The sequence below is a fragment of the Eupeodes corollae genome, chromosome 3 (genome assembly GCF_945859685.1).
Source record: "Eupeodes corollae chromosome 3, idEupCoro1.1, whole genome shotgun sequence".
Taxonomy (NCBI): domain Eukaryota; kingdom Metazoa; phylum Arthropoda; class Insecta; order Diptera; family Syrphidae; genus Eupeodes; species Eupeodes corollae.
This window is the reverse complement of record NC_079149.1, coordinates 25,474,690-25,499,729: the sequence shown is the minus strand read 5'-3', so window position 1 is coordinate 25,499,729 and position 25,040 is coordinate 25,474,690. Positions and strand designations below refer to the sequence as shown.

Sequence of the window (25,040 nt, the reverse complement as noted above, 5' to 3'; positions counted from 1 at the left end):
TTATTTTTATCAACAAAACTCTATTTCTCAGGTCTGCAAAGGCAGGCCAAAGCAAACTGGAAACACAGAAACAGAAACAGAAAAGAAAAACAAAACCAAAGTAAAAAGAAAAAAATAATCGAATCGAAAAAAAATTAGAAGATTGTGAATTGAGATATTCCTGGTTTAAGACTTGAGTGTTTGCAGAGGTTGAGTTTAGTTGAGAACTAACCATTGTGGCGTTTGTTTCGTGCATATGTGCTATTAGCTTCTTTTAAACAAATAAATATTGAATTACATATTCAACAATAATTCTCGGTAGAAAATAAAAACAGAATTCTTAAAAAAAAAAAAACAAAAAGTGCTGACTCTATATTATTATATTACTTTTGGAATATAATTATTATTTCGAAATATTCCAACAAAGTACATACCTATGTAACTTACTTTCTGTGTGTATTTTTGTCCCAAAAAATAATTTAATCGAGTGTGCCAATTTCGGTGTGGCAGTGTAATGAAATAACGGAAATATTTTTCATAGCAGAAATTGTTATTGTTAACCGACCGACTTAAATTTAAAACCAAAAAACTGTTAACTAGTACAATCATAGTGCTTGTTAACAAAATAAAAAAAGAAAACTCTTTTTTGACGATCAAACATATTTTGTTGTTTAAAATATAAACCGAAATAAATTTATATACAAAAATAAAAACAATTTAAATGAAAAATCGAGTAGTGACTGGTAGTTTATTGCTTACGATCGCACAACAAATGGATAAAGCTGCTCTTTTATCATTCAGCAGAATAAAATACGAAAATTATTCCCTAACAAGCATTTAGAGTGTTTTGGGAAAATTTCCAATAAACAAAAACACATCAATCCGAATCATCCTGCAATAGAACAGAAAAACCATCAACAACTTAAAGAAGGAAGGACATCTTTCCCACAACACACAACAAAATATACCTACCTATATAAATTTATTTATTGATTTTCTTCTTTCGGGGTTGAAAACCACCAGCATTTTCTGTGATATTTTTTCACCACGTGAAACTCTGCATAGTTAAGCTGAACTCTCACATAAAACTCCATAGAATTTTTGGCCACCCTAACAATCTATACGAGTAGAAGGAGCAAAAGGGATAAAACATACATAACAAAGGACAGCAACAACCAAACGAAAAATAAACTCCACGTTAGTTTCTTGTAACCTTTAAGAAAACAAGCTGAAAATTATAACATCAAACAAAATGTCTTCCCTACCGGAGAAATCGCAGCCCATAACTGCAGCAATAACTGCAACTTCAAGTATAATTTCTTCATCATCATCAACAACAACATCGTCGTTAACGAAACCAATGATGACGAAGACATTTTTCTTTCGATCAGATTCGATCAAAAAAATCAAATGCACTGCCGCTTACCCTTTTCAAGTTGCTGGTATGTTAACACCTTTTTATACTTTTTCATACTATTTTATAAATTATTTCCTTGTTTGCTTATTTTTCTTTATTTTTCTAATTTTAAAAATGTATACATAACCTTAAATATAATTATTTTGTGAGATAGTTGGTAGTAGTAGGAAATTGCTTTAAGCTAACTTTGAGCCAAGTAAGATCAAGACGTATGTAACTTAGGTATGACTTTTATCACCTCAAAATCAATCAGGTAATTGTCGATACGCATTATGGTTTTTTTTCTTCTTTCGCGTTCGCATCCGGTGCGCATGCGGCTTTAACAAATATCAATTATTTTAATGTACCTTCATCGTTTAGTGATTCTCATTTGTTTGACACATTGTGGTATTTTTGTTGAATATAAATATTTGCATCTGGCAATGTGGTCAATGATTTTCCCACATTGCTGTCAAACTAGATTACAAATTAATAAAAACTCGATTGGTGAAAAATTGTTAAAATTATTCAAGTTATTAAACAACCTTTAATTTGTTACTTTTACTTGTCCTAAACCAGAATTATTGTTTTTTTCTACGATTTAATCGATTAATGAAAAATCGATAATTTTAGATTTTATGAAATGTCAAGAGTCACTAAGCCCCATTTACATGGTTCAATATTTCTGTCAAAATTTGTTAAAGGTCGTGCATTCATTTATGATCTACTTTATGGAATTTATAGGACCCTTAGGATTATGTAGGTAAAAAGATACATAAAAATGAAACTTTCCACTCCTATATTAAAGCCACCCACATGTAACAGAGTTGTAAGTTGATAAAGAAATAAAATTTGAAGTATATGGTTGCCACTGTTGAAGAATTTTAAGATTAAGGAAAAAAATAATTAAATGTTAAACTTAAACCCATTTCTAAAATTTTTGGAGAAAGCAATGACATTTTTGTTGGCAGCTTTATTTATTGAAGTTTATTGAACCTTTGTGTAACAATGTCAAGTTCCGGCTAAGGCGCTATATTCATCAGTTACAGTGGATTTGTCTGAATAATAAAGAAGTCGGTGTGGAGAAATTCATGTTCATGCCTTTTTTTTTATTTAAGTGTAAGTAATCAATGTGTAGTACCCATGGCATGATGGTTAGTGCGTTGGACATCATGCGAGAGGTCTTGGGTTCGATCCTTGCCTTTGACACCTGAAGTTTTTATTCACGGGTACTGCCTCTTGCGAGGAATTGACAAATTCTCCAAGAGTAATTCTTGTCTTGAAAAAGTGCTTTCTCAAATTAGCCGATCGGATTCGGCATATAAACTATAGTTCGCCTCCATCCCTGCAATTACTCGCATACAGGAATGGTTGAGAGTTGTAAATCACTAGGCCTTGGTTCTCCACGGACTGTTGCGTAACCTAATTTATTTTTAATCAATTTTTTTTCAAAAAAAAAAGTTTCTATAAGGATTTAGTTCTCCTGAATTTGAATCTAGCCCAATATTTCTTCCATCACATTATTTTTTTGGAATATCACCCTTTAAAATGAGAAAAACGGTGTTTCTAAGGCACTGCATTGTTCTTCATAACTATAAACTGAATCAGTTTTTTTTTTTTTAAACATCGATAACTTTAAACATTAATAGAAGACTGAAGTTTTGTTGCCTACGCTTTTCGTAGTTAATTGGAACATTTCAATTTTTCACAACGATTTCCAATGAATGTTGCCGTATGGTATCGAATGCGGCTTGAATATTGGATTCCGAAGCTTCTAGAAATTCAGGATTGTCGGCATGCATCTATGACATATCTCCATTGAAATTAATTGAGAGGCTACAAACGAAAAGAACAGTTAAAAGGAACATTTCAGTAAATACAATTGTCACTGAATTGAAAAAGGAATTCAGTTTATAGTTAAGAAGAACAAGGAAGTGTTTCTAAAGCACTGCTTTGTTCTTCTTAACTAGAACTGAATCCTTTTTTTTAAGACCTTGATAACTTTAAATATTAATACATAGAATACTGAAATGTTGTTGCTTACGAGTTGCGTAGTTCATTAAAACAGTCCAATTTTTCACATCGTTTTCCAATTAATGATCCCGTATGGTGTCAATGGGTGCTTGAAGATTAGATTCCAAAGCTTCAAGAGATGATTGTCAGCTTGCACCCAATAACCTATCCCCATAATCGAGGGACTAGAAAACGAAAAGGGCAGTTAAAAGCAACATTTTAGTAAATGAAATTGTCACCAAATTGATGGCTTATAGCGCTTTATGAAAATTTGTGTCTCTTTTTTGGAACGAAATGTCATTTTCCAATAATCTGTCAGCATAATGGCTCAATAACCCTAGCCAATTCCCTATAACGTTACAGTCTTTCTCATTTCGAAAGATATATGATTCGATCATGCCAACAGAGTGCAAATCACACCAAGCAGTGTAATTGCGATGCATAAATGTATTGAGGATTTTGCTTATTTACAAAGGAATTCAACCAAAAATAAACTTAATCACTAAACACTGTAAAATGCTCTATTAACTTTTTTTTGAATTGCAAAATCTCTGAAAAGAAATATCAACAAAAATTGACATTTTCAACTGCCAAACCATATACAACCACCATCGAAACATCGCATGCTGCGAGAAAACGCCATGCATGCCTGATTCATCATGTTAATAAAAAATCATCAAAACCCAAAAAGTAAAGTTTGATTACAAAATACGAAATCAGTGTGAAAAACTGTCAGTTTCATAAACTGTCATTTAATTTAACCAACTATTTTGGCAACCATGTGTGTTGTGTGATGATTGCAAGTGGCAACAACAATTTAATGATGAATGAATTTAAATTTGAATTTGCCGGCGTGCGTACTAAAAACAAATTGAATAAAATTTATTCAATTCTTTTGCACATTATGCAGAATGTACATCTCTTATATTTTGTTTTGCATCATTGAAATTAAGATAAGTTATTCATTTCGGTTGAAAATTGAAATGTTTTTACCTAAACTGGATGTAGGGTAGATGAGTAAACATCGAACAAAAGATTATCTACAACATTTTAAACTGGCACTATCCATTAATCGAAGCGTATCCACGTTCTTACTTCTTAGGCAATATTTTATATTGACATTTATGTATGTAATTTTTTTATGTCAAACTTCCAAGTTGTATGATTCTTGCTTTAATGGCGTAACTCTCTTTTTTTTTTAAAGAATATGTTGGTACCTATAAACTTGGAGAGGTTAACTTCATAAAACAAGCTTTATGACTTTATTAGTTCTGAGAAACTAGTCTAGGTAATATTTTAGTGTCCAAGCCGTTCTAGGCTATAACTCTTGTAACTTTTAACAACCTAAAATACTCGTAGTTTATGGCTTTTTTGTTGTGCAAAAGTTCTTGAAACAATAAAATTCTAACTCCGTCGAAGATCAAATTTCATTAACACAGTTTTGATACATGATATACGAAATATCTAACATCTGTCTCGTAATATCAATGTCATTTAACAAAGACAAAAAAAGTACCTAAATGTTAATTAATTAAGCATACAAGAGTTTCTTGATTAAAAATAGAAAATAGAATATTTAAAGGCAAAGAAAATTACTCGTGCACCTGTTTTGTTTGTGTGTTTCTTTTTTTGTATTGATCTTGGGGCAATAACCTTGTCAAAGTGTCGTTTAATTGTTTTTAATTAAATTAAATTTAATTATTAAATGAAGGTTTTAATCATAGTTTTCCTTCAAATGTAATTTCCAATTCAAAATATCTTTAAAATATTATAAAATTTTTCAGTTGTAAGATATAAATTAAATATCAAATCTCTGAGCAAGCTGCGTATTATAAAAACAAAAACAATAATTTGTAAAAAGCATTTATCTATGAAAATAAAATATCTATATATCTATCTATCTATATAATTGTTTTTAATTAATTGATTTTATCTTGGTATTTTAAATAAACAAATGCAAATTATATACGCATCTGTTTTATGCAATTATCAACTGAATGCAGTCATTTGACAATTTGATGTAAACGTCACATTAAACGATTTAACAAATAAGTAGTAATAAGGTTTCCATAATTTTGACAGTTTTTTTTTTAATTGAAAAGTTTTCTACTTCTCTTTCATCTTTATGTTATAGAAAAATCATTTTGACATTCCAATATAATATTTCATTCTCACTGAGTAAGAGAAAATAAGTAACAAGACGTTATAATGGCTTTCCTTTTTAAGTTATGGTGCAGATTAAATTTATCAAATATTTCAGTATGACAACTTCCAAAGTGACAGCTGTCCAAAAGCGGGTTATACAAAATTAAACCTCTTATTTAAATAGCTTCTGTTTTTAAGATTTCTGAGAATTTTATTAGACGGACTGACATAGAAGAGAATGAATCGAATCATAAAAATTATCAGATTTCTGACAGCAAAAGTGCAAAATTTGTGTAAGAAATTCGATTTATATTTATGAGAATACGGAAATCTCTGAGATCTTAGAAATATAAACTGCCCAATTGAAAATCCCTGTTTGATGGGACATTACAAAAAAAACAAGTGGAACACACCTTTATGTCAGTATCATCTTCAATATCGATAACATAATCTGGTTATCAGTGTTTTCAACTATTCCACTTGAATTATTCCACCACTTGTCTTAATTGCATTAGTTCATCAAACTTTACCTTTTTAAGCAGCATAAATATAATAAAAATATACAAGAAAAAACATCAAAGGTAAAGCTAATCAATAAATTTCCAACAAGTTTTCGATTTCATTAATATTGATATCGATTGTCAAAGAAGAAAGAAAGTGACAGTTTGAATTGAGTCATCGTATGTGTTCACTGTTCAGTTCAGTTCAGTTCTGTTTGTTTTATTTACTTTTGAGGCTGAAAACCTACTTTCGCGACATTACTCATGCTTTTTGTCTGCTTTAACATGTCTTAATTCATATGTATGTTGTAGGTATCCATCCAACGGCAGACGTCAATATGTTCATGAATTTTTGCGAATATATAAAATATGTAAATTTTACATTAACTAAAAGGTTCTGTTGTGTAATAATAACTCAGGTTTTTTTTTGCTGGCAAACTCTATTACAAATTCATAATCTCTTGATAAGAAGGTACATTCAAATTCAATTATTATATTTTCCTTATCTTAATTGATCACCTGTAACTTATCTAGATCTAGACAAACCTTTTATAGGGATATATTTACGCAGTAGATTAATTTGGCGAATTAAAAGCGTGCCGTGTAGACATATTCACGTGCGTATTTATTTTCCATTGTCTAGCCTTTAGCTTCTTAGATGCTCCGATAAAAAGCTGTGTAAATAAAAATGTCTTATCAGTTAATGGACTCACTTTCATTTAAATTAATTCCAAAAGCAAAATTTCTTGTCTATTATTATAAAATACAGTAGCAACCAATTATATACAAGAATTAACTTAACTTTATCGTTATTTCAAAACAAACAAATATGAACAAAGATATTGTATTTTTATAAACAAGTTAGTTTTACAAACTTGAGTCCTGACTACATGTTATCAAACAGACCTCTTGTTAGCAAATTTCAAGATGAAGGAATTTCTGTCAAATTATGATGCAACCTTAATATAATGAACGCATTCAATGCTTTATTTAAGTTTTCAGATTTAATTTGATTTGAAGTTTGAAAAATAAGTAATTTTGATAGAATTGTTATGAAGCAAGTAAAGTTGACTGTTCCTTTTGTAAGGAAAAATTCCCACATTTGCCCACAAACTTAAAAATATACTTAAAGTAGAAACAAACAGACAAAAATTTAACAAAAAAAAAAACAAGCAATTTAATTAACAAATTTGTCTTGGTTTGCTTTGAATTTGGTATTTTAAAAATATTCCATAACTACCTGCCTATTTTGTGACGTGACTTTATTTTATATCTATGAAATGAATGCATGAATAAATTAGTACAGCTTTACTTTGTTTAACTGTCAATATTGGGTCAAATTAAATTATGGAAATAAACTCTTAGTTAGCTAGTTATGAACGAACGTGATTAGAATCTTACAACAATTTGAAATAAAGGTAAATCTTTATCTTCAACCGGAATTTCAAGAATATTTATAAACAATGAACACTTCCATTTCCGGTTTGATTTATGTTTACATTTATGGTTATAAGCTTCTTTGACATTATTGCATTTTAATGACAGCTGTTCTTGAAAGAGGTTAAACTGTAAACCTAAAACATGAATTAATTACAAAATAAGATTTCTTTTGTAAATGATTTCTATTTAAGAGCTTCAGAGCTGTCAAATTTTCGTTTTGTCCTTGTTCATTTACTTGCTAAAAGGTCTTCCGAACTATACTTCCTTTAGACTTAATTTTTTGAGTTTTTATAAATAAGAAATAGATATTAATTAAGTGTAACTTTTGAAAACAAACAAATAATTTATTCATTTAGTTGAATTTTATATTTTTTTATGGCGGAAAAAGATGTAAGTCCACCGGTGGAATCAAGGTTGAAATTGAGAAACAAAGTTCTTCAATTATCATATAAGTAAATACAAATAAAGAAAATCAAAATAATTCTTAACATTATTCTTTTCAATTAGTTTCATGTTTAACATTTCTTGGACTTTGATTTTGCTTAAAAGTTTTAATAAACCTTGAACCGAAATAATGTTACAATGAATTTTAAATTAATTATAATGGACACAAATAAAAACTTCTAACTACGAAAATCAATCAGCGTAACATGTGTGACACACCCTGTTGCTGTTAAATGTATTTTTGTGGTTTTGAAATAAGAACCTATAACCCGTAAATGTCAAAATGACGTACAATTTCGTGAGAGAGCTTTGGCTATGTTTGATACTTCATTGTTCCTTTTTTTATGGATTTTTAAACATCATAACGTCATTTAAGTGTTCGTTGCCAATCGGTTTGATTCGGTAATAAATTATTTTTGTAGAAGTTAAGACACAATTTTGCTAAGAACAGTTTTATGAACTTGACAGACTGTCACAATATCACAAAAATTCCGAATAAATGAACAGACCTAGTATTCAGTTCAAGGACAATTAAATTTGATGACAGTTCAAAGCATCTGTCAAAACATAAACACCAATATTACGCAGATAAAAAAGAGGTAAACATCTGATTAACCAAACAAACAGAACGAGATACCGGCAGGTCTACTAAATGAATTTGTACGAAACAGACTTATTTGCTGTCGTATTTTATTGTTCAACAAATTGATTGTTTTTTATGCAAATCTACAAAAAAAAATCACTTTGTTTTTAACAAAAAAAATAAAACATCGGATTTTTATTAAGGTCCAAAGTTCAATATTGAAATTCAACGTTTTAATCGTATTGGACTGCGTTGACAGTTGGGTACCTTGGGCATTCTTAAAATAGGCTGTCAATTCGTAAAAATCATGGTTTTTATTTCTTTTTCTCTTGTATTTGTTTTCTATCAACAAATTGGCACATATCTGTTTGATGAAGATTACCTAAAGTTTAACTTAAATTTTGTTTTTGTGGTGTTTCAATCAAGTACATGTTGATTCAATTGAGTTTTCTTTGATATAAAATTTAAAAAAAAACACATTTGAACACGTGGGAAAAACATGTCAAAGCGTTCGCAATAATCATTTGCTTGCCAAATGGAAATTCCATACAACTTCTGTTACCTACAGTCAATATTTTGAAAAATGAAAAAAACACACAAAACAAATTCTTCACCGCAAAGTCAACAACCTGAAAAATCCTTTCCTCATTATTTTTGTATGCAAACATCAAATAATTATTGAACAAAGGTTATGTCTAGGAATTTTGAACGAACAGAGTGGTTTTATTGCAAAAATGCCTACATTAGAGTGGTTCAAAATTAAATATTTTATTTTTGAATTCCTGTAAGGAATTTTCTGCATGTTTAAGGAATCAATACAGTATAATCTTGACTAATCCTTGTATAACTCTTACATAAATGTGTTTTTGACTTTAAAAAACATTTATTGCAAAGTATTTCATTTGCAGTACAATTGAACACGTCTAAAAAGTGACAGTTTGTGATAAAATAAATGACAGACAATCCTGAATCTGGTAAACAGTTTAAATAGTTTGAAAGGTCAAAAATTCAGAAGTCATATGGACTTAACAAAATACTAGAAATAAACGTTGGATAGGGTATCTTGGATAGGTGGATTTTTAGATACCTTGTTGAACGAGTTGGATAGCTGTATTGAGTTAGCTGTCAAAAAATAAAAAAAAAACTCTTAGATGTTCACAAAAAGCATAAAAACATTTATGATTCGAAGTCAAAATTGTTGTAAGATAAAACATTTAATAGCTGAAACACAAACACGCTTCAGCTTCGGCTGAATTCAATGCATGCTATCACAATGGAGCTTCGACCTCACGTTTCGTTTGACAATCGTAAAGAAAAGAACGTAATGTAACTTAATGTGACTCCAAACGGAAGCTCTAGTTCAATTATCTGAACATTTGCTTTGTCTGACAGCTCAACAGCTGTACAAAAATGTCAACAAACAAAATATTTGCTCTTTGGAGGGATGAAATAATAGAAATGTCATTCAAAGCAAACTCGAAGCAAGTCCACCGTAACGCAGACGAAGCCGAAGCTGAAGCGTGTTTGTGATTCAGCCATAATGGATAATTCAACTGATCCGTCTCACGATGAGGAATTGGTAGGTGTGTAACAATTTAATCAAAACGAGATAACCTTAATCTTTAATCTATGTTAAATTTCCTCCAAACTTCTTAATAGCTTGTTCATCGTCTATTATGTACAGAACATCTTTAAATACAACTTCAACTAACATTTTGTATCTTTTTGTTTACCAACAAATACAAAAATTAAATTTCAAGTTTATTGAAATTCAACCATGTGTTGAATCAGCTGTTCTGTCAGATACCTACATACCCCAGAAATTATTGGATACCTTTGGATTCCTTTTTTGACATCTCAGCTGTTTTTGATCAGCTGTTATTTTACACGTAAAACACGAACAAAAATATATCCGAATACCCTATCTGTCTTAGATTAAACGCAGCCATTTGATTTTAAGTAAATTAAATAAAATGTCAGCTGTCAAAATGTTTTTTTTTTTCAATAGAGTTGCCAATGTCGCAGTTTTTTAAGTCATGAGCTGTCTTGGATTGAGCTTACCCAGGGGATGAATCTTACTTCAGGGATACCTCATACAATCGAAGATGAATAGGTTGCAATACAAATTCAAGTTGATAAGTATGAAGGTGTATTGAAATAGTAAACGTAAGTTAGAAGGTATCAATCAATTTGATAATTTAGGGAATTTTAAGAAAGGTAGAATACAGGTTATAAAATAACTAGAGTCATACTATAACCAGGGTTACAAAATAATCTGGACACAAAATATGCAGATTTCACTTTGGTGAAAAATAATCTTGTTTTATAAATTACTTGGGTTTCAAATTAATCTGAGTTGAAAAATCTGAGCCTTAAAAATACCAGGGTTATAGAATAATGTAAATAATAACCTGGTTAAAAAAAAAGTGGGTTAAATAAGGTTATAAAATAATCAGGGTGAAAAAATAACCTTGGTTAATATCATAACCAGGTTATAAAATGACGAAGATTAAAAAGTAACCAGGGTTTTAAAATAACTTGGGTCAAAAATTGATTAACCTTTGTTAAAAAATATTCTGGTTTTCAAAATAGCCTATTTTGTAAAATAACCACGGTTTAAAATTAAACATGTTTAAATATAAATAGGGCTACAAAACACGCATTGTAAAAAATGTTGGGTTTAAAATTATACCGATTTAAGAAATAACCTCGGTTTAAGAATACCCAGGGTGCAAAAATAACCTGGTTTACAAATTAAAAATGGCTGAAAAATAACCAGGGTTACAAAATTTCCTGGTTTAAAAAATAACTTGGCTTAAAAAATAACCAAGGTTAAAAAAAACTTTTTATATGAAATATCCTGGGTTTTAAAATATGACTCTATGTCTATATTACTTATTCCTAAATCAGTTGATGATGATATTGAAAAATATAAATGTGGCAGGTTTCATGGTAGGCCCGGTTTAATAATTTGTTTTGTTAAGTTTTAAGTCATAGAGAATTAAAAACTTACTTTATAAAAGAAAGCAAAAAAAAACTGAGACTACACAAAGCTTAAGAAACATAATTTGAAGCAAATTTTGGTTGCAGGAGTCTCCGCACGGTGCGCTTGTTTTTAAGATTCAATTTTACTAACGTCATTCTAATGTCAAACATAAAATTTGACAGTTTTATACTTTCGTTATGAAATTCACTTCACCCTCACCTGCAAAGAAATATCTACTCTTTCTTAATATACCTTTGAACCTATGCGTCATATTTGTCTCTCTTTAAAAAGACTTCAGGGTTTTTGATATTTTTGTTGTAGTTGAGTTTTTGTTCATATTTATCACTTAATGGTACTCAACCAACAAATTCCAAGGTCTGCACATTTTAAACTCAAAAACAACAAAAACAATATTTGTGTGGTACTTGTTTGTTTGTTGTTTTATTTTTCAATCATTATAATGTTGGGTTTGTTCGTTTCTTCTTCTTACTTTATGTGTTGTTTTGGGTAATTTGCACCTGCTTGTTATAAACAGGGATGCTAATGTTTTATTTTCGAAACAATTTAGTACAATAAATCATTGATATGTTTAGGTCTGTTCATATATTGCTCATAACTCAAAATATACATTCTTCGATTTCGAGAAGTACTTTGACAGAACTTGTGATCAGAGGTATGTTCCCTTGCTTCATAGACTTCTGTCATATTCTATTGAATTTAATTAAATGTTTTGTCAAGTTGAAACTTCAAAATAAATTTGATGTGACGGCAACACTGATCTAGATACAAAACAAAAATTAACTCACGAATTTCCTGCTGACTCCGATGATATTTTTTCTCTTCACTTCTAATTTGTTAGTCATTTATTTTTCTTCTGAAATTCAGAGTCTCAATAACAATAATACCAAAGAAATACATTGAACTTTGATATCATACTTTGTTCTACGTATCTTTACTTACGTATAGTAGAATAAAAAAATACAAAATTGTGAAATAATGACGAAACCATCGAAGGTAACTTTGATTATGGTAATTTCATGTGAATTAGTAGGTAAGCAACACAATGAAAGCCATAAGGGATAACATATGGTTAATGTCAATTCTTTTATTTCCATTTTGTTTGCGAATATTTCATCATTGTTAAGTTGAAATGACAGATGATGGTATACTTAATAAGTAGGTTTTATAAATGAGAAATATTAAAACATCTGGAAACAAAATTAAAAGTGGACGAAAGTGAAAGTTGGATTTAAGGCATTTTATAATCGTATTTAAATTCGAATTCAATATACTTTTCTAGTATGAAGTTGACATTTTGAATATCCCGCTTTTGGATCAGCTGTCACTTATTACAATGTTGTCTATTGACATTTAACAACAAGTGAAATTATGAATTGGAAAATGTCAAAAGATGACGTTTTAAAAAGTGACAGCGGCCCATTTGGAGGCTTATTGAAAATGAAACATACTATTGGAAAACCCTCTAAACCTTTATTAACTTCCCATAGGAAGTTTTTGTAATATGTCCGAATTGTCAAATTGAAAGTTTTGACATTTCTCGACGTTTCAAGGTCCTTAGAGGCAAAATAAAAGGTTTTTAGAAAGATGTCTGTGCGTGCGTGCGTACGAACGTTCGTATACGTCCGTACGTTCGCGACGTTTTTTTCGTTGTCCATAGCTCAAGAACCAGAAGAGATATCGATTTCAAATAAATTTTGTTATACAGATAATAAGGCAAAAAGATGCAGAACGGGCTCTCAAGAAAATTGTGTGGATGGGTTTTTACCATAGCAGTTTAAAAAAAAAGGTGAAAATTTTGGTTAGCCCTAAATATCTTACGAACCAAAAACGCTAGAGACTTGAATCAAATTTTATATAATATATTGTAACGTGATATCAAAGAAGTATATTTTTTGAAAAAAATCCATGTAACGGTTTTTTTATAAATCAAAAAAATGTGTCACCTCCAAAATTGTACGCCTGAAATATTATTTCATCTCCAAAACATCTGATAAGATTTTGAGAAAAAAATTGACAGTTTTTTTATAAAAAACAAAAACCTAAAATAAACATTACTCAAAGTTGGTAAAAATTGAATATCGATTCAAATATCTTTTCAAAAACTTGAAATTTTGACTTCCCACTTATTTTATCTTATAAGAAATATTGTTTTCAACATTCTAAAAAATGTTGATAAAAATCGAATTGACAGTTTTTTTTACAAAAAATAAAAAAAACTAAAAAAAAATTTATAAAAGTTGGTAAAAATTGATTTGCGACTCAAATATCTTTTCAAAACTTTGAGATATTGGCTTTAATTTACTTTTATCTTTCATAAAATACTGTTGTTCATTAAAATTTTTAAAAAATGCAATTGATAGTTTTTTGCAAAAAATAAAAACCGAACAAAATTAACAAAAGTTTGTAAAAAATGATTTTCTACTCAAATATCTTTTCAAAACTTTGAGATATTGGCTTTAAAGTACTTTTATCTTTCGAAAAATATTGTTGTTAACATTTAGAAAAATTTTGAAAAAAATTAAAACTTAAAAAAAAAAAAAAATAACAAAAGTTGGTAAAAATTGATTTTCGACTCAAATATCTTTTCAAAAATTTGAAATAATCGAATTGACAGTTTTCTTATAAAAAATAAAACTCTAAAAAAAAAACAATACTACACTTGGTAAAAATTTACTTTCGGTTCAAATAGCTTTTCAAAAATTAAAAATATTGGCTTCGAACTTATTTTATTTCACAGAAAATATTGTTTTCGATATCCAGTAATTTTATATAAAAACAGGCTGTTTTTTCATAAAAAATAAAATCTACAAAAAATAGTACGCAAATTTGGTAAAAATAGATTATAGACAAACTTTTAAGCAAGACAAATCGACAAACGGGATGGGAAATTATCAGTGTGCGTCGCATCCCAGCCTCTTTTTTTCATTTTGTGGAAAAGCTGAAAAGTTTCCAAAAGAAGATAAATGTCTTGAACGCCATTCTTATCTAAATCCATAATATTTTTAAGTATTGTAAGATTGTGTGACAGTTTACCTACATTCAAATTATCACCTTCTGGAAAGTATGATTGAAAAAATAATTGTAGACATAACTTTATTTTTATCTACAGATAACTTATCTTTTTTTCATTAAAATGTGTAGAAGTCATAAAATATAAAACTGTTTATGATCAAACAAATTTTATAATCTTATTTTTATTGAGTATTATATACACCTTTCGAAAGATTTGACCGATAACAATTATTATGTACTAATTTCCAATACTTAATTACGGCAATTGCAATATTGGAGGTTATAGTGTATATTAAGTGTTTTATATCCTAATCACTAATTTGGCAACTCAAAGTTATTCTTCTACATTTCAAAATTCGACTAAATAATATATTTTATCTAAAGGGTTTCGACAAAATGGCGCTGCTTAAATTGTGTGTCATGTTAAGCGTAATAAACTTCCGGCAGCCATTTGTAAAAACCTAAATTGACAGGTGACAGGTTAGTAAAGATGTTTCGTTACACGGTTTGGCTTGTTTTTATTGTTGAAACAACTTTTTACTTTGAAATAAAATAAAGGCATTTGCCAACATTTTGAAAATACAACATATTATCAAAATATCAATTTAACTACATCAACTTTGAATAGAATAATTGTAAAATTAAGTTTGAATTTAAAATAAATAAGAAATAATCGTAAACATTTTGAAGTACTGAAAGTCATATTAAACTACAATGCTTAGTAAGTAAGTAATTTTCTAAAACGTCTTAATGATGTTGTTCCCCTTCCCTCTCATCCCCTCCCCTTACTTGGAAGTACCAAAATAAAAGACTTTACATAAATCACATTTTTTTTCATCTAAGCAAGTAAGAAAACTTTCCAAATTGATAATATAATATAAGTACTAAAACGATTTCGATTATAGATTATTATCACTCTTGACATTTGATCTGTAACCTTTACAAAGTGAAATTATTCGATGCACAACCGGTTGTTAAAAATTTACAATTTATCTGCTTAACATTTGATCCCTCGTGTATATGAATAAATATTTAAATCATTTTATGTAAGTCATCACTTTTCTGACTATTTGCAACTTTTTTTTCCATAATAATGATAATACGTATTTGTTGTATACTTTTTTACAAAATTTCAACGTGATTTGTATTCACATCGTGACTAGAAATTATTTATGTAACATCTGCACTATATTTCCGAGAATTCTTAAATATACTAGATTAGGTTTGCAAGTGCAAGAGCAAATCAATAACGATAAATAGAGAGGCGTTAAATTCTGTAGCTTTTATCTGAGCTTCAAGAAATCTCTTTACACTATGTAAATTAGTAAAAATTATAATTTATAATTTAATTTATTATCGCCTTCTTATCTGCCAATGAGTGTAAATAAATACGTTACATCATGAATGCCCTTAAATGTAGTTAGCAAACAGACCTTTTTAACATTTCAAATTACACCCTTGCTTAGTGCTTTTTTTTAAAGTTTGATTCAGCAATTATTTTTAACAACCTAAGAGTTATTTTAATTGTATATCTTTGAAATTTTACTGTATGTGTTGTATGTGATAAAAGATGCATTTTAATTAAGTTGTTTTAGGGTTAAGACCTTAAAAAGTTGTAAAAACAGATATTATTACAAACTTTGTTATATCTTCTCTTGTAATTTATTTCTGATGGCGTACTTTTAGTCGGTTGAATTTACTTTAAAGGCTTTTTTAATTGGATACTAGAATTTGTTAAGTTTTAAGTAATTAAGAATAAAATACTTGTAAAAACGACTTTTATCAGAAGGTGTTCTTGAAAAATGTTGGATACGGCAACACTGACTTTGATATTTATAAATGTCAGAAAAGGTTCGTTTGTGAACTATTTTAAGACAGGTTCAGTTGAAGTCAATTTTGAAAATAAATTGCTAATAAATAATATTAAATCTTTCAAAAGTTTCGATTATAGTATTAGGCTATAATAATGAGCACAGATGTAAACGCTTTCAAATATTAAATATGAAGTTTATTGTGATGCTTACAAAAGCCAAAAAAGATTTTAATAATGTTTAATGGGCTTGAAGCATCTAAAGAATTTTAAATTATTATAATTGATTTTATAGTTACATACGTCATTCACTTCATAGTTTAGGTCTGTTTGTTTTCATTATAATTATGGGACATGAGGTTTATTGATGTGACTGTCAAATCAATATAAAATCTGCATTTGACAAGAGAATCGATAGAGGAATTTAAATGCATACAAATGTTGTCATTTTAACAATTGTTGTAAAAAAGTAGATTTGTTTTTGATTGACAGTTAAGTTGTGTAACAATAATAATCTTTGTTCAAATTGATAAACATTCTTGAAATTAATTCAGAATAAACGCATAATGATGATGATGTGAAAAAACGTGCAGATTCTAACTTTCTTTGTACAAATTTGATAGCCTCAAAGAATTAAAATTGAATTGTATCAAAGTAATAAAGTAATAAATAATATAATTTAGATGAGCAATTTTTATAGCGCCAATCATCATTATTTATTTACATAAGAATACCCTTTTGCATCACGTTTAATATTATAGAAAATTTTTTAATTTAACATCATTTGCATTCAAAGCAAGTACAGATTTTTTAATTATTCATAGTCACTTACGTCTATTTAAACATTAAAACTACAAAAGTTATTATCAGTTGAATAAATTAAATTTTGTACGTAACGAAAATTTAGAATAAAAATCAATGAGAACTAAAAAGATTAAATTGTTTTGCTTGTAATAATTATTTTTGTTATAATAAATAATTGTATCGAAACAACGTGTTGAAATAACGTGATGATATTTAAAACACAAAACGTTCTATTTTTTATTTATAGAATCTTAATTTGCATAAATTGGTCTTAATTGTTTGACTCTAATTTAATTAAATAAAGATTAGATACGTTCACGTTTTGTAACATGATTTTGAAATGTAACAAATAGGGAAATGTGTTTCATTAACGTGCTGATTTTAATTATATTTAGGACAAAAACTAAATTAAAGAACTTTAATGTTTGCTATTACTGTTCAAATACTAATTCTCTTATATTATAAATAGTGCATCTGAACGCATCTAAAAAGTGACAGTTTTTGGAAAAAAAAAACAAAGCAAACAAACCCTAATCTGGGAAACAAACTTATTAATTTGAAATGCCAGAAACTCAGAAATCATGGATACAAGTTAAAGTTGTCATTTTGTGACTTTGACTTTTGTAAAAAAAATCATCTTTCAATTTACGATAACGTAGTTTTCACTTTTGTGCATTATTTTGTGAAGTCATTAACTTGTCTATAAGTTATTTTATAAAAACCCTTCAATAAAAACATAAACTAAGTATATTCTTTAGTAACCTTGAATTAAAGTACCTAAACCAATGCCCTTAATATACATAATTATCATTCCCTAGTCTATACCTACCCCAAATGGCCATCGATGTTGATGATGCCTAAAGGCTAAATACATCACTATGGCCGGCCAAAGTAAAAAAAGTAACTATTTTTCCCGACAGTGTCTGGGTGCAGTTAATTCCTTAAAATGTATTGCAGCTATCCTTCAGTTTTCGGCACCATTTAAGGGCATGTCTGCATGCACCAAGATGCAACCATGTATAATGTGCACGCTGCTGTCGAAGGCGTTTACCCCATCATTAAAGTTATTTCCTATGGAAAAGGAGAGTGACTATAATATACTAAGGTATTTTTACTGCGTCATAAAAATTACAAAAAAAAAAGAGGAAAACGAAAAATGAAAAACTTGCAACTTGCATTTATGCCTTATGTCTGCAGTTTTATAGTATGTTGTGACTGCACTAAATTATTCATTGCATTTAATTAATTTTAAACTGCAACATGCTCAAAATTTTTTAATGTTATTTTGGTTTTATGTTCATTCTCAAGAAAAGGCTCTGAGTTCTGTTTTTTTTTTTTTTTTTTTTGAAAACAACAAAAATTATCGACATCTTGGTTGATTGGCAAGCTTCAAAATAATTGCATGTGTCAAAAAGAAAAATAAACACGAACATTGAACCAGAGTGACAATGAGTTTAAGTCTGTACGTAGGTCCATAGGTCTTAAGATCATCTTTGGGGCTATGAGTTCGTTGCGAGCGTAGCGTCGTTGATCTTTTCTTAGCGACGAAGGTTATCGAAAGTTGATCTTTTGATTAAATATTGGCAAAATATTTGTGTCTTATTTGTTTTGTTATTTTGAATTTGAGTATAATGACATTTGTTTTCGTTCTTTTTAGAAAAGCAATGAAAACAAACAAAATTTAATGTGTCAATTATATGTCAAGTTAGATTATTGTGTTGGGATAACACAAATCTTATGAAATTTCATTGGAACTTGCCAACCATCCTTTCATATTTAAATTATTAAAAAAATACGTAATTGGTTTTATGTAAGCTTATATCTTGAGACTATACAAAGTATTTCTGAAGATATTGACCATAAATATGACGAAAAAAGACATAGTTATGTAGTTTTTGACTTAAAAATTAACAAAAGCTTCATTTGTAATTATAAAGGGTGATTTTTTTGAGGTTAGGATTTTCATGCATTAGTATTTGACAGATCACGCGGGATTGCAGACATGGTGTCAAAGAGAAAGATGATCAGTATGCTTTGACATTTCATCATGAATAGACTTACTAACGAGCAACGCTTGCAAATCATTGAATTTTATTACCAAAATCAGTGTTCGGTTCGAAATGTGTTTCGCGCTTTACGTCCGATTTATGGTCTACATAATCGACCAAGTGAGCAAACAATTAATGCGATTGTGACCAAGTTTCGCACTCAGTTTACTTTATTGGACATTAAACCAACCACACGAATGCGTACATTGCGTACAGAAGAGAATATTGCGTCTGTTTCTGAGAGTGTTGCTGAAGACCGTGAAATGTCGATTCGTCGCCGTTCGTTATTCGACCACATGGAAGATTTTACGCAAAGATCTTGGTGTAAAACCGTATAAAATACAGCTCGTGCAAGAACTGAAGCCGAACGATCTGCCACAACGTCGAATTTTCAGTGAATGGGCCCTAGAAAAGTTGGCAGAAAATCCGCTTTTTTATCGAATTGAATGGCTACGTAAATAAGCAAAATTGCCGCATTTGGAGTAAAGAGCAACCAGAAGCCGTTCAAGAACTGCCCATGCATCCCGAAAAATGCACTGTTTGGTGTGGTTTGTACGCTGGTGGAATCATTGGACCGTATTTTTTCAAAGATGCTGTTGGACGCAACGTTACGGTGAATGGCTATAGCTATCGTTCAATGCTAACAAACTTTTTGTTGCCAAAAATGGAAGAACTGAACTTGGTTGACATGTGGTTTCAACAAGATGGAGCTACATGCCACACAGCTCGCGATTCTATTGCCATTTTGAGGGAAAACTTCGGAGAACAATTCATCTCAAAGAATGGACCGGTAAGTTGGCCACCAAGATCATGCGATTTGACGCCTTTAGACTATTTTTTGTGGGGCTACGTCAAGTCTAAAGTCTACACAAATAAGCCAGCAACTATTCCAGCTTTGGAAGACAACATTTCCGAAGAAATTCAGGCTGAAATGCTCGAAAAAGTTACCCAAAATTGGACTTTCCGAATGGACCACCTAAGACGCAGCCGCGGTCAACATTTAAATGAAATTATCTTCAAAAAGTAAATGTCATGGACCAATCTAACGTTTCAAATAAAGAATCGATGAGATTTTGCAAATTTTATGCGTTTTTTTTTTTAAAATAAAGTTCTCAAGCTCTTAAAAAATCACCGTTTATTAATTTTCTTTTACGTTAAAATGGAAGCTTAAAAATTCCTTTTAAATATTGAAGAGTTTCCCACACAATTTAAAACATTTTGTTGATCTTATTTGGCATTGAAAGTTTGAGTAGGTACCTACCATTAATATGAAGTTTACATCTCCCGAAAAAGTATGTTCATAGTGACAGTTGACTTACACACAGTGTTACCAACGGAAAAAATATAAATAAGTACTTAAAGTAGCCAAATTAATTTAGAGTTATCTGCGTAAAGATTTTTAACGCTAACAGCAAAACTATATTCGTTTTATTCACTAAAAACTTACAATGTTGAAGGTTATATATTAAAAGAATTTATTTTTGAATAGTCCGCTATTTGTGTAGCTGTCACTTTTGAATCTGTCAAATTTTGACATTTGACTATGGAAAATTTAATGATGAACACTTTACATTGTTTTTAATTGTTTTTGACATTATATCCTCTTAAAAACTTTCGTTGTTTATTATCGATATGAAACCTCTTAGCCTGTAGTATTTGCAGCGGTCTTGATTTGAAAATAAATGAAACTAGTCTTCAAATGTTGAAGCAACATAATTCCAAAACAATAATTGCTTATTTTTAAAATACTAATTGTGTGCGTATTTACATTCCAAAAATAAATAAAATTACTCTTTTGTCGCACACAATTTCTAATTCATTAGTTCACGTGCGTTCTTTGCCCCCAAACATAATGAAACAAAATATTGAAATAAAACTATCTCTATCTCAGAAAATAACAATATTACAAAATTAATAAAATAAAATTTCATCTAAATTGTATGCAACAATAATTTCTAATTTTCATTTACTCTCTTTTTTTCGATAGGTTTGAAACTAAGCAAAAGTGCATTGATTGAGCTTTTGGAAACTAACATTAAAAAAGCTCGTATTTGTACTCAAAAAGCTATGCTCAACTTTTATTGTATGATTTTAAAGCTTCTCAGTACGCTTTTTGCACTTTGGGATGAAAAAGTTCAAAAGAAAGCTTATTTCCGACAAACAACATCAACAACAACAACTGCTGGAACAACAATGTTGGATAGTGAAAGCTCAACTGCAACCAAAATTAATGTAAGTTTTGCTTACTAAATTACAGTGGTGTGGAAAAATAATGTAACATATTTCTTTTTTATATTTTTAGAATGCTAAATTAACCACCAACCCCAACGAATCACCAATTCAATCCTACCAAAGTCGCATTTCTGAGAAACTGATTCGAATTCAAATGCACAAACGACGTTTAAGTGGAAACAGTTTGATTCCATCATCGTCTTCAATAAGTAGTGCCAGTTTGACTCCCAAATCAACATCAACCTCTGTTTCAACACCATTATCAACAACTCCATCCTCATCTACCAACGATCTCAGCCGCCGTCAAAGTTTCTCCTCGTCCTCGTCCACTGAAAGTCTCAGATTGTCAAGGACCCACCTTTACAAATCGAAATTACATGAATACTGTTTGGTCTTTTGCGTACACGCTGGTCTAGTCGTAATGTACTCACAGGTTGTGATTCTCGGAATAGCCCTAAACACTACTTATATTCCTTCTGGATTGATCTTTATGTTGTCTACCATTGGACTTATTGGATATATTTTTGTCAAAGTAAGTTTTGAACTTTAATTTTAAAATGAGTTCTAAGTTATTAAATGTTTTGTTTTTCTTCTTCCCAAAAGGTATCCTTAATGAATCAAAAATCTGTATCAGAAAAATCATCTCCAAGATCATCACCCCAACCAGAGGCTAAAAACACCAATAATTCTCGCTGTGATCCAATCAAAGATGACTTCAGTCCAGAACGTCAAAGTCGATCCAAAACGAAAAGAATTCCAAAACAAATTATTGAATTTAAGTACAAGAATTTGAGCAAAGTTGAGCTTTTGTAAGAGCGTGATATAAATCAAAACTAACTTCAATATTAGAATACAGAAAGAAAAATACATAATTTATATTCTTAAGTACACAATAGTTATATAGGATCTTTATCAACTTAGGGCAAGCATATCTTAAACAAAATTCAAAACTTCAAACCACTAAATAGGTATCTTTTGAAAAACAAAATATTATTTAAGAAACAATTTTTTTCTCCGAAAAAGTACAACTCCAATGAATATGTAGGTATAAAAGAATTTTATAGGTTAGAAGTTCAGAACTTTAAAAGAGCAAAAAATTAAGAATAAATTCACTTGTACATCAAGTTTGACAGGAATGCAATCACTTTGACAGTTTGATAACCAATAAAACATTAATAACAGGTCAGTTTGACAGAAATGTCATCATTTTGACAGTTTGCCTGAAGTTTAAGATTTTCTGTAATAACATATGATAAATATTTGTAGACAACTGCAGTCCCAAACCAATCAGAAATTAACATTTAGTTTGACGTTTAAGTTGGTCCAACTTGACCTATGTACATCAATAATGACAGAAATTGATATTTCAGCTAAAATATTTGATTGTATTAACAATTCAACCCAATAAGCTCTGTTATGAACTTCTTTCTATAAAAAAAAAACATTGATTCCATGAGGTTAATTAGTCTTTAAAGTGTGTACGAAACTTTTTCCACATTTAAGTGCATTTCTTTGGTATTAGAGCTGTCAATTTTTATGTAGCAATGCGTTTATTTTTTCAACACAAAAACCGCTAATATGTATTGTTGTCAGATCAAAATTTACATGAAGATTGATTTGTGGTTTTTTGTGACAATCTGTCACTTTTATTTCAAAACCGTCTTTATGTAAATTTTGATCAAGCTTTTACAAAGAATTTTATTTATTTGTGTTTGTTTTGTTCTCAACTTGAAATCTATATTTATTGAATTTGTCATTTCCTTATATATTTTTTTTAATTGATTTGAGTTAAACTTTAAAATTGATTTTCTAATTTATCAATTATCTTTGTGAGAATGTGTAATAATTGTAATGTCTAACTTTTGTTTATTTTCTTTTTTAATATTTCCCCCTCTCATATCTACGTAAAATTTTTAGTAGGTAATTCGATTTTACTTTTTTCGCGACACCAAGGATATTTATGGAAGAAAAATAAAAAAATCAATTTTAAATTAATCTCAAATTAAGAATAAATTAAATTGTATTGCGCTGAATTATTTTGAAATGATGAATTTAAAATCAAATACACATAATACATTTATTGTTATTAAGCTATCTTATTTATAAATAAAACAAGAAAACTAAGAAAACAAACACTTAATGGATACTTAATAAAATCTAAGAATTGATCTAAATTTTATCAAAGTGTCAAAAGTCACAAAATTTAGGGGTCTGTTTCAATGTATGTGTTGGTCATGTCAAATGCCAACAGCTATTCATAACTTCATACATTTAAAAAATTTGAAACAGTCTAATAAATTTGTTGGGTTTTGACATTTCTGATTTTAATATTATCTGTCAAATGTTAGAAAGGATATTTTCAGAAAGTAATTGTGTGCATAAAACTGTTCTGTGTGTTGAATTTATCGTTTAATGATTATTAGAGACTTCATAAAAGTTTCGCTAAAAGAACCTGTCAAAAATGTTCATGCTTTTTTTAAAGTCTTTAATATTCATTTAACCTTTAATTTAAAATGTTGCTCAAAAGCTCAAGAAATTTTAACAAAAATTATTTGTCTATGAAGTCTTTTAAATGTTGTTTTGGATCGCTGAGATTTTCATACGGCTTGAAAAACAAACAGTTCTTACTGTCAGAAGAATTTGATTAATTGTTAGATGTAAATTCAAAGTAAATCTGCGATTTTTAACAATGTAATAATTTGTACCAATTTTAAAAATGTCTGTCAATTATTTGATGTTCATGTCATTTTGGATTCTGTTGTCCTTTTCTTATATTATAAACAATAGAATTATTAAGTAAAGTAATTGTACAACTCGTGTCTTTTTTAACTAAACAATAATTACTTATTTAAGCTTAAGAACAAAAACAAAAATGTTTGTCTGAATGTGATGATGATAATGTGGTGTTATTATAATTACCAGCTAACCTTATTCCCTTCCTTTTTCCTCTTACCTTCTTTATTGTCTTTTGTTTCTTTAATATTTTCTTTCATCAACAATAATAATTAATAATTTACTTCCCTCTTAATATTGAAAAGAAATCAGAGACTGAAATTAAAATTTAAAATAATGAATGTAAATTTATTGATTGAACTTAAATTGATTTTGAGATTTGGCCAGAAATTTACATTCAGCTTGATTTTTTAATTGTTTTGTAGAATGAACATTATATTTTATATATTTTGTTTATTTTATATAGAAAAAAAAAGTTATTAAAATTAAAATCCCTGTTTGACTGTGATTGTGTGAGAGAGATTTTTTTCTAATAATTAAGCAATAGAAAATAAGTAAATAAATTAATAAAGATGAAAACCTATTTCTAAGGGGTTTCATCTTTTCTTTTTGCTTTTTGTAAATGTCTCGAATTTGAGATATTTTTATTTTGTACTACTATTAGGTTATAGTGTCTTTTTTATATGTTAATTAAATTTAGTAAGTGTATAATTAAGAATAAACATTTATAGAACACATTGTTCAAGGAATAAAATAAAAACATAAAAATAAAAATACAATAATTTATAAACAAATACTGCTTTTAGTTTTTTTTGTGTGTTAAGATAGCTCCTAGAGTCTGGGATATTTGTCAAAGAAAACCTTTAAAAAAGACCAGATTCAAATTTAGAACTT

The 25,040-nt window shown here is 29.0% G+C and overlaps 1 protein-coding gene across 1 annotated transcript; it reads left to right on the top strand.

Annotated features, from left to right (window-relative positions):
• The first annotated feature begins 189 nt into the window (after positions 1-189).
• LOC129949606 (uncharacterized) lies at positions 190-24,940 on the top strand. Its single transcript, XM_056061168.1, has 4 exons — positions 190-1,421; positions 21,169-21,413; positions 21,484-21,945; positions 22,017-24,940. The coding sequence occupies exons 1-4, from the start codon at positions 1,232-1,234 to the stop codon at positions 22,224-22,226; spliced, it is 1,107 nt and encodes a 368-aa protein (XP_055917143.1). The 5' UTR covers positions 190-1,231; the 3' UTR covers positions 22,227-24,940.
• The last annotated feature ends 100 nt before the right edge of the window (positions 24,941-25,040 follow it).

Bases quoted from the DNA above. Each gene is read 5' to 3' on its own strand.
- LOC129949606 (XM_056061168.1), top strand. From the start codon at position 1,232: ATGTCTTCCCTACCGGAGAAATCGCAGCCCATAACTGCAGCAATAACT. The intron at 21,414-21,483 runs GTAAGTTTTGCT...TTATATTTTTAG, and splicing joins CAACTGCAACCAAAATTAAT to AATGCTAAATTAACCACCAA. The intron at 21,946-22,016 runs GTAAGTTTTGAA...TCTTCCCAAAAG, and splicing joins TTGGATATATTTTTGTCAAA to GTATCCTTAATGAATCAAAA.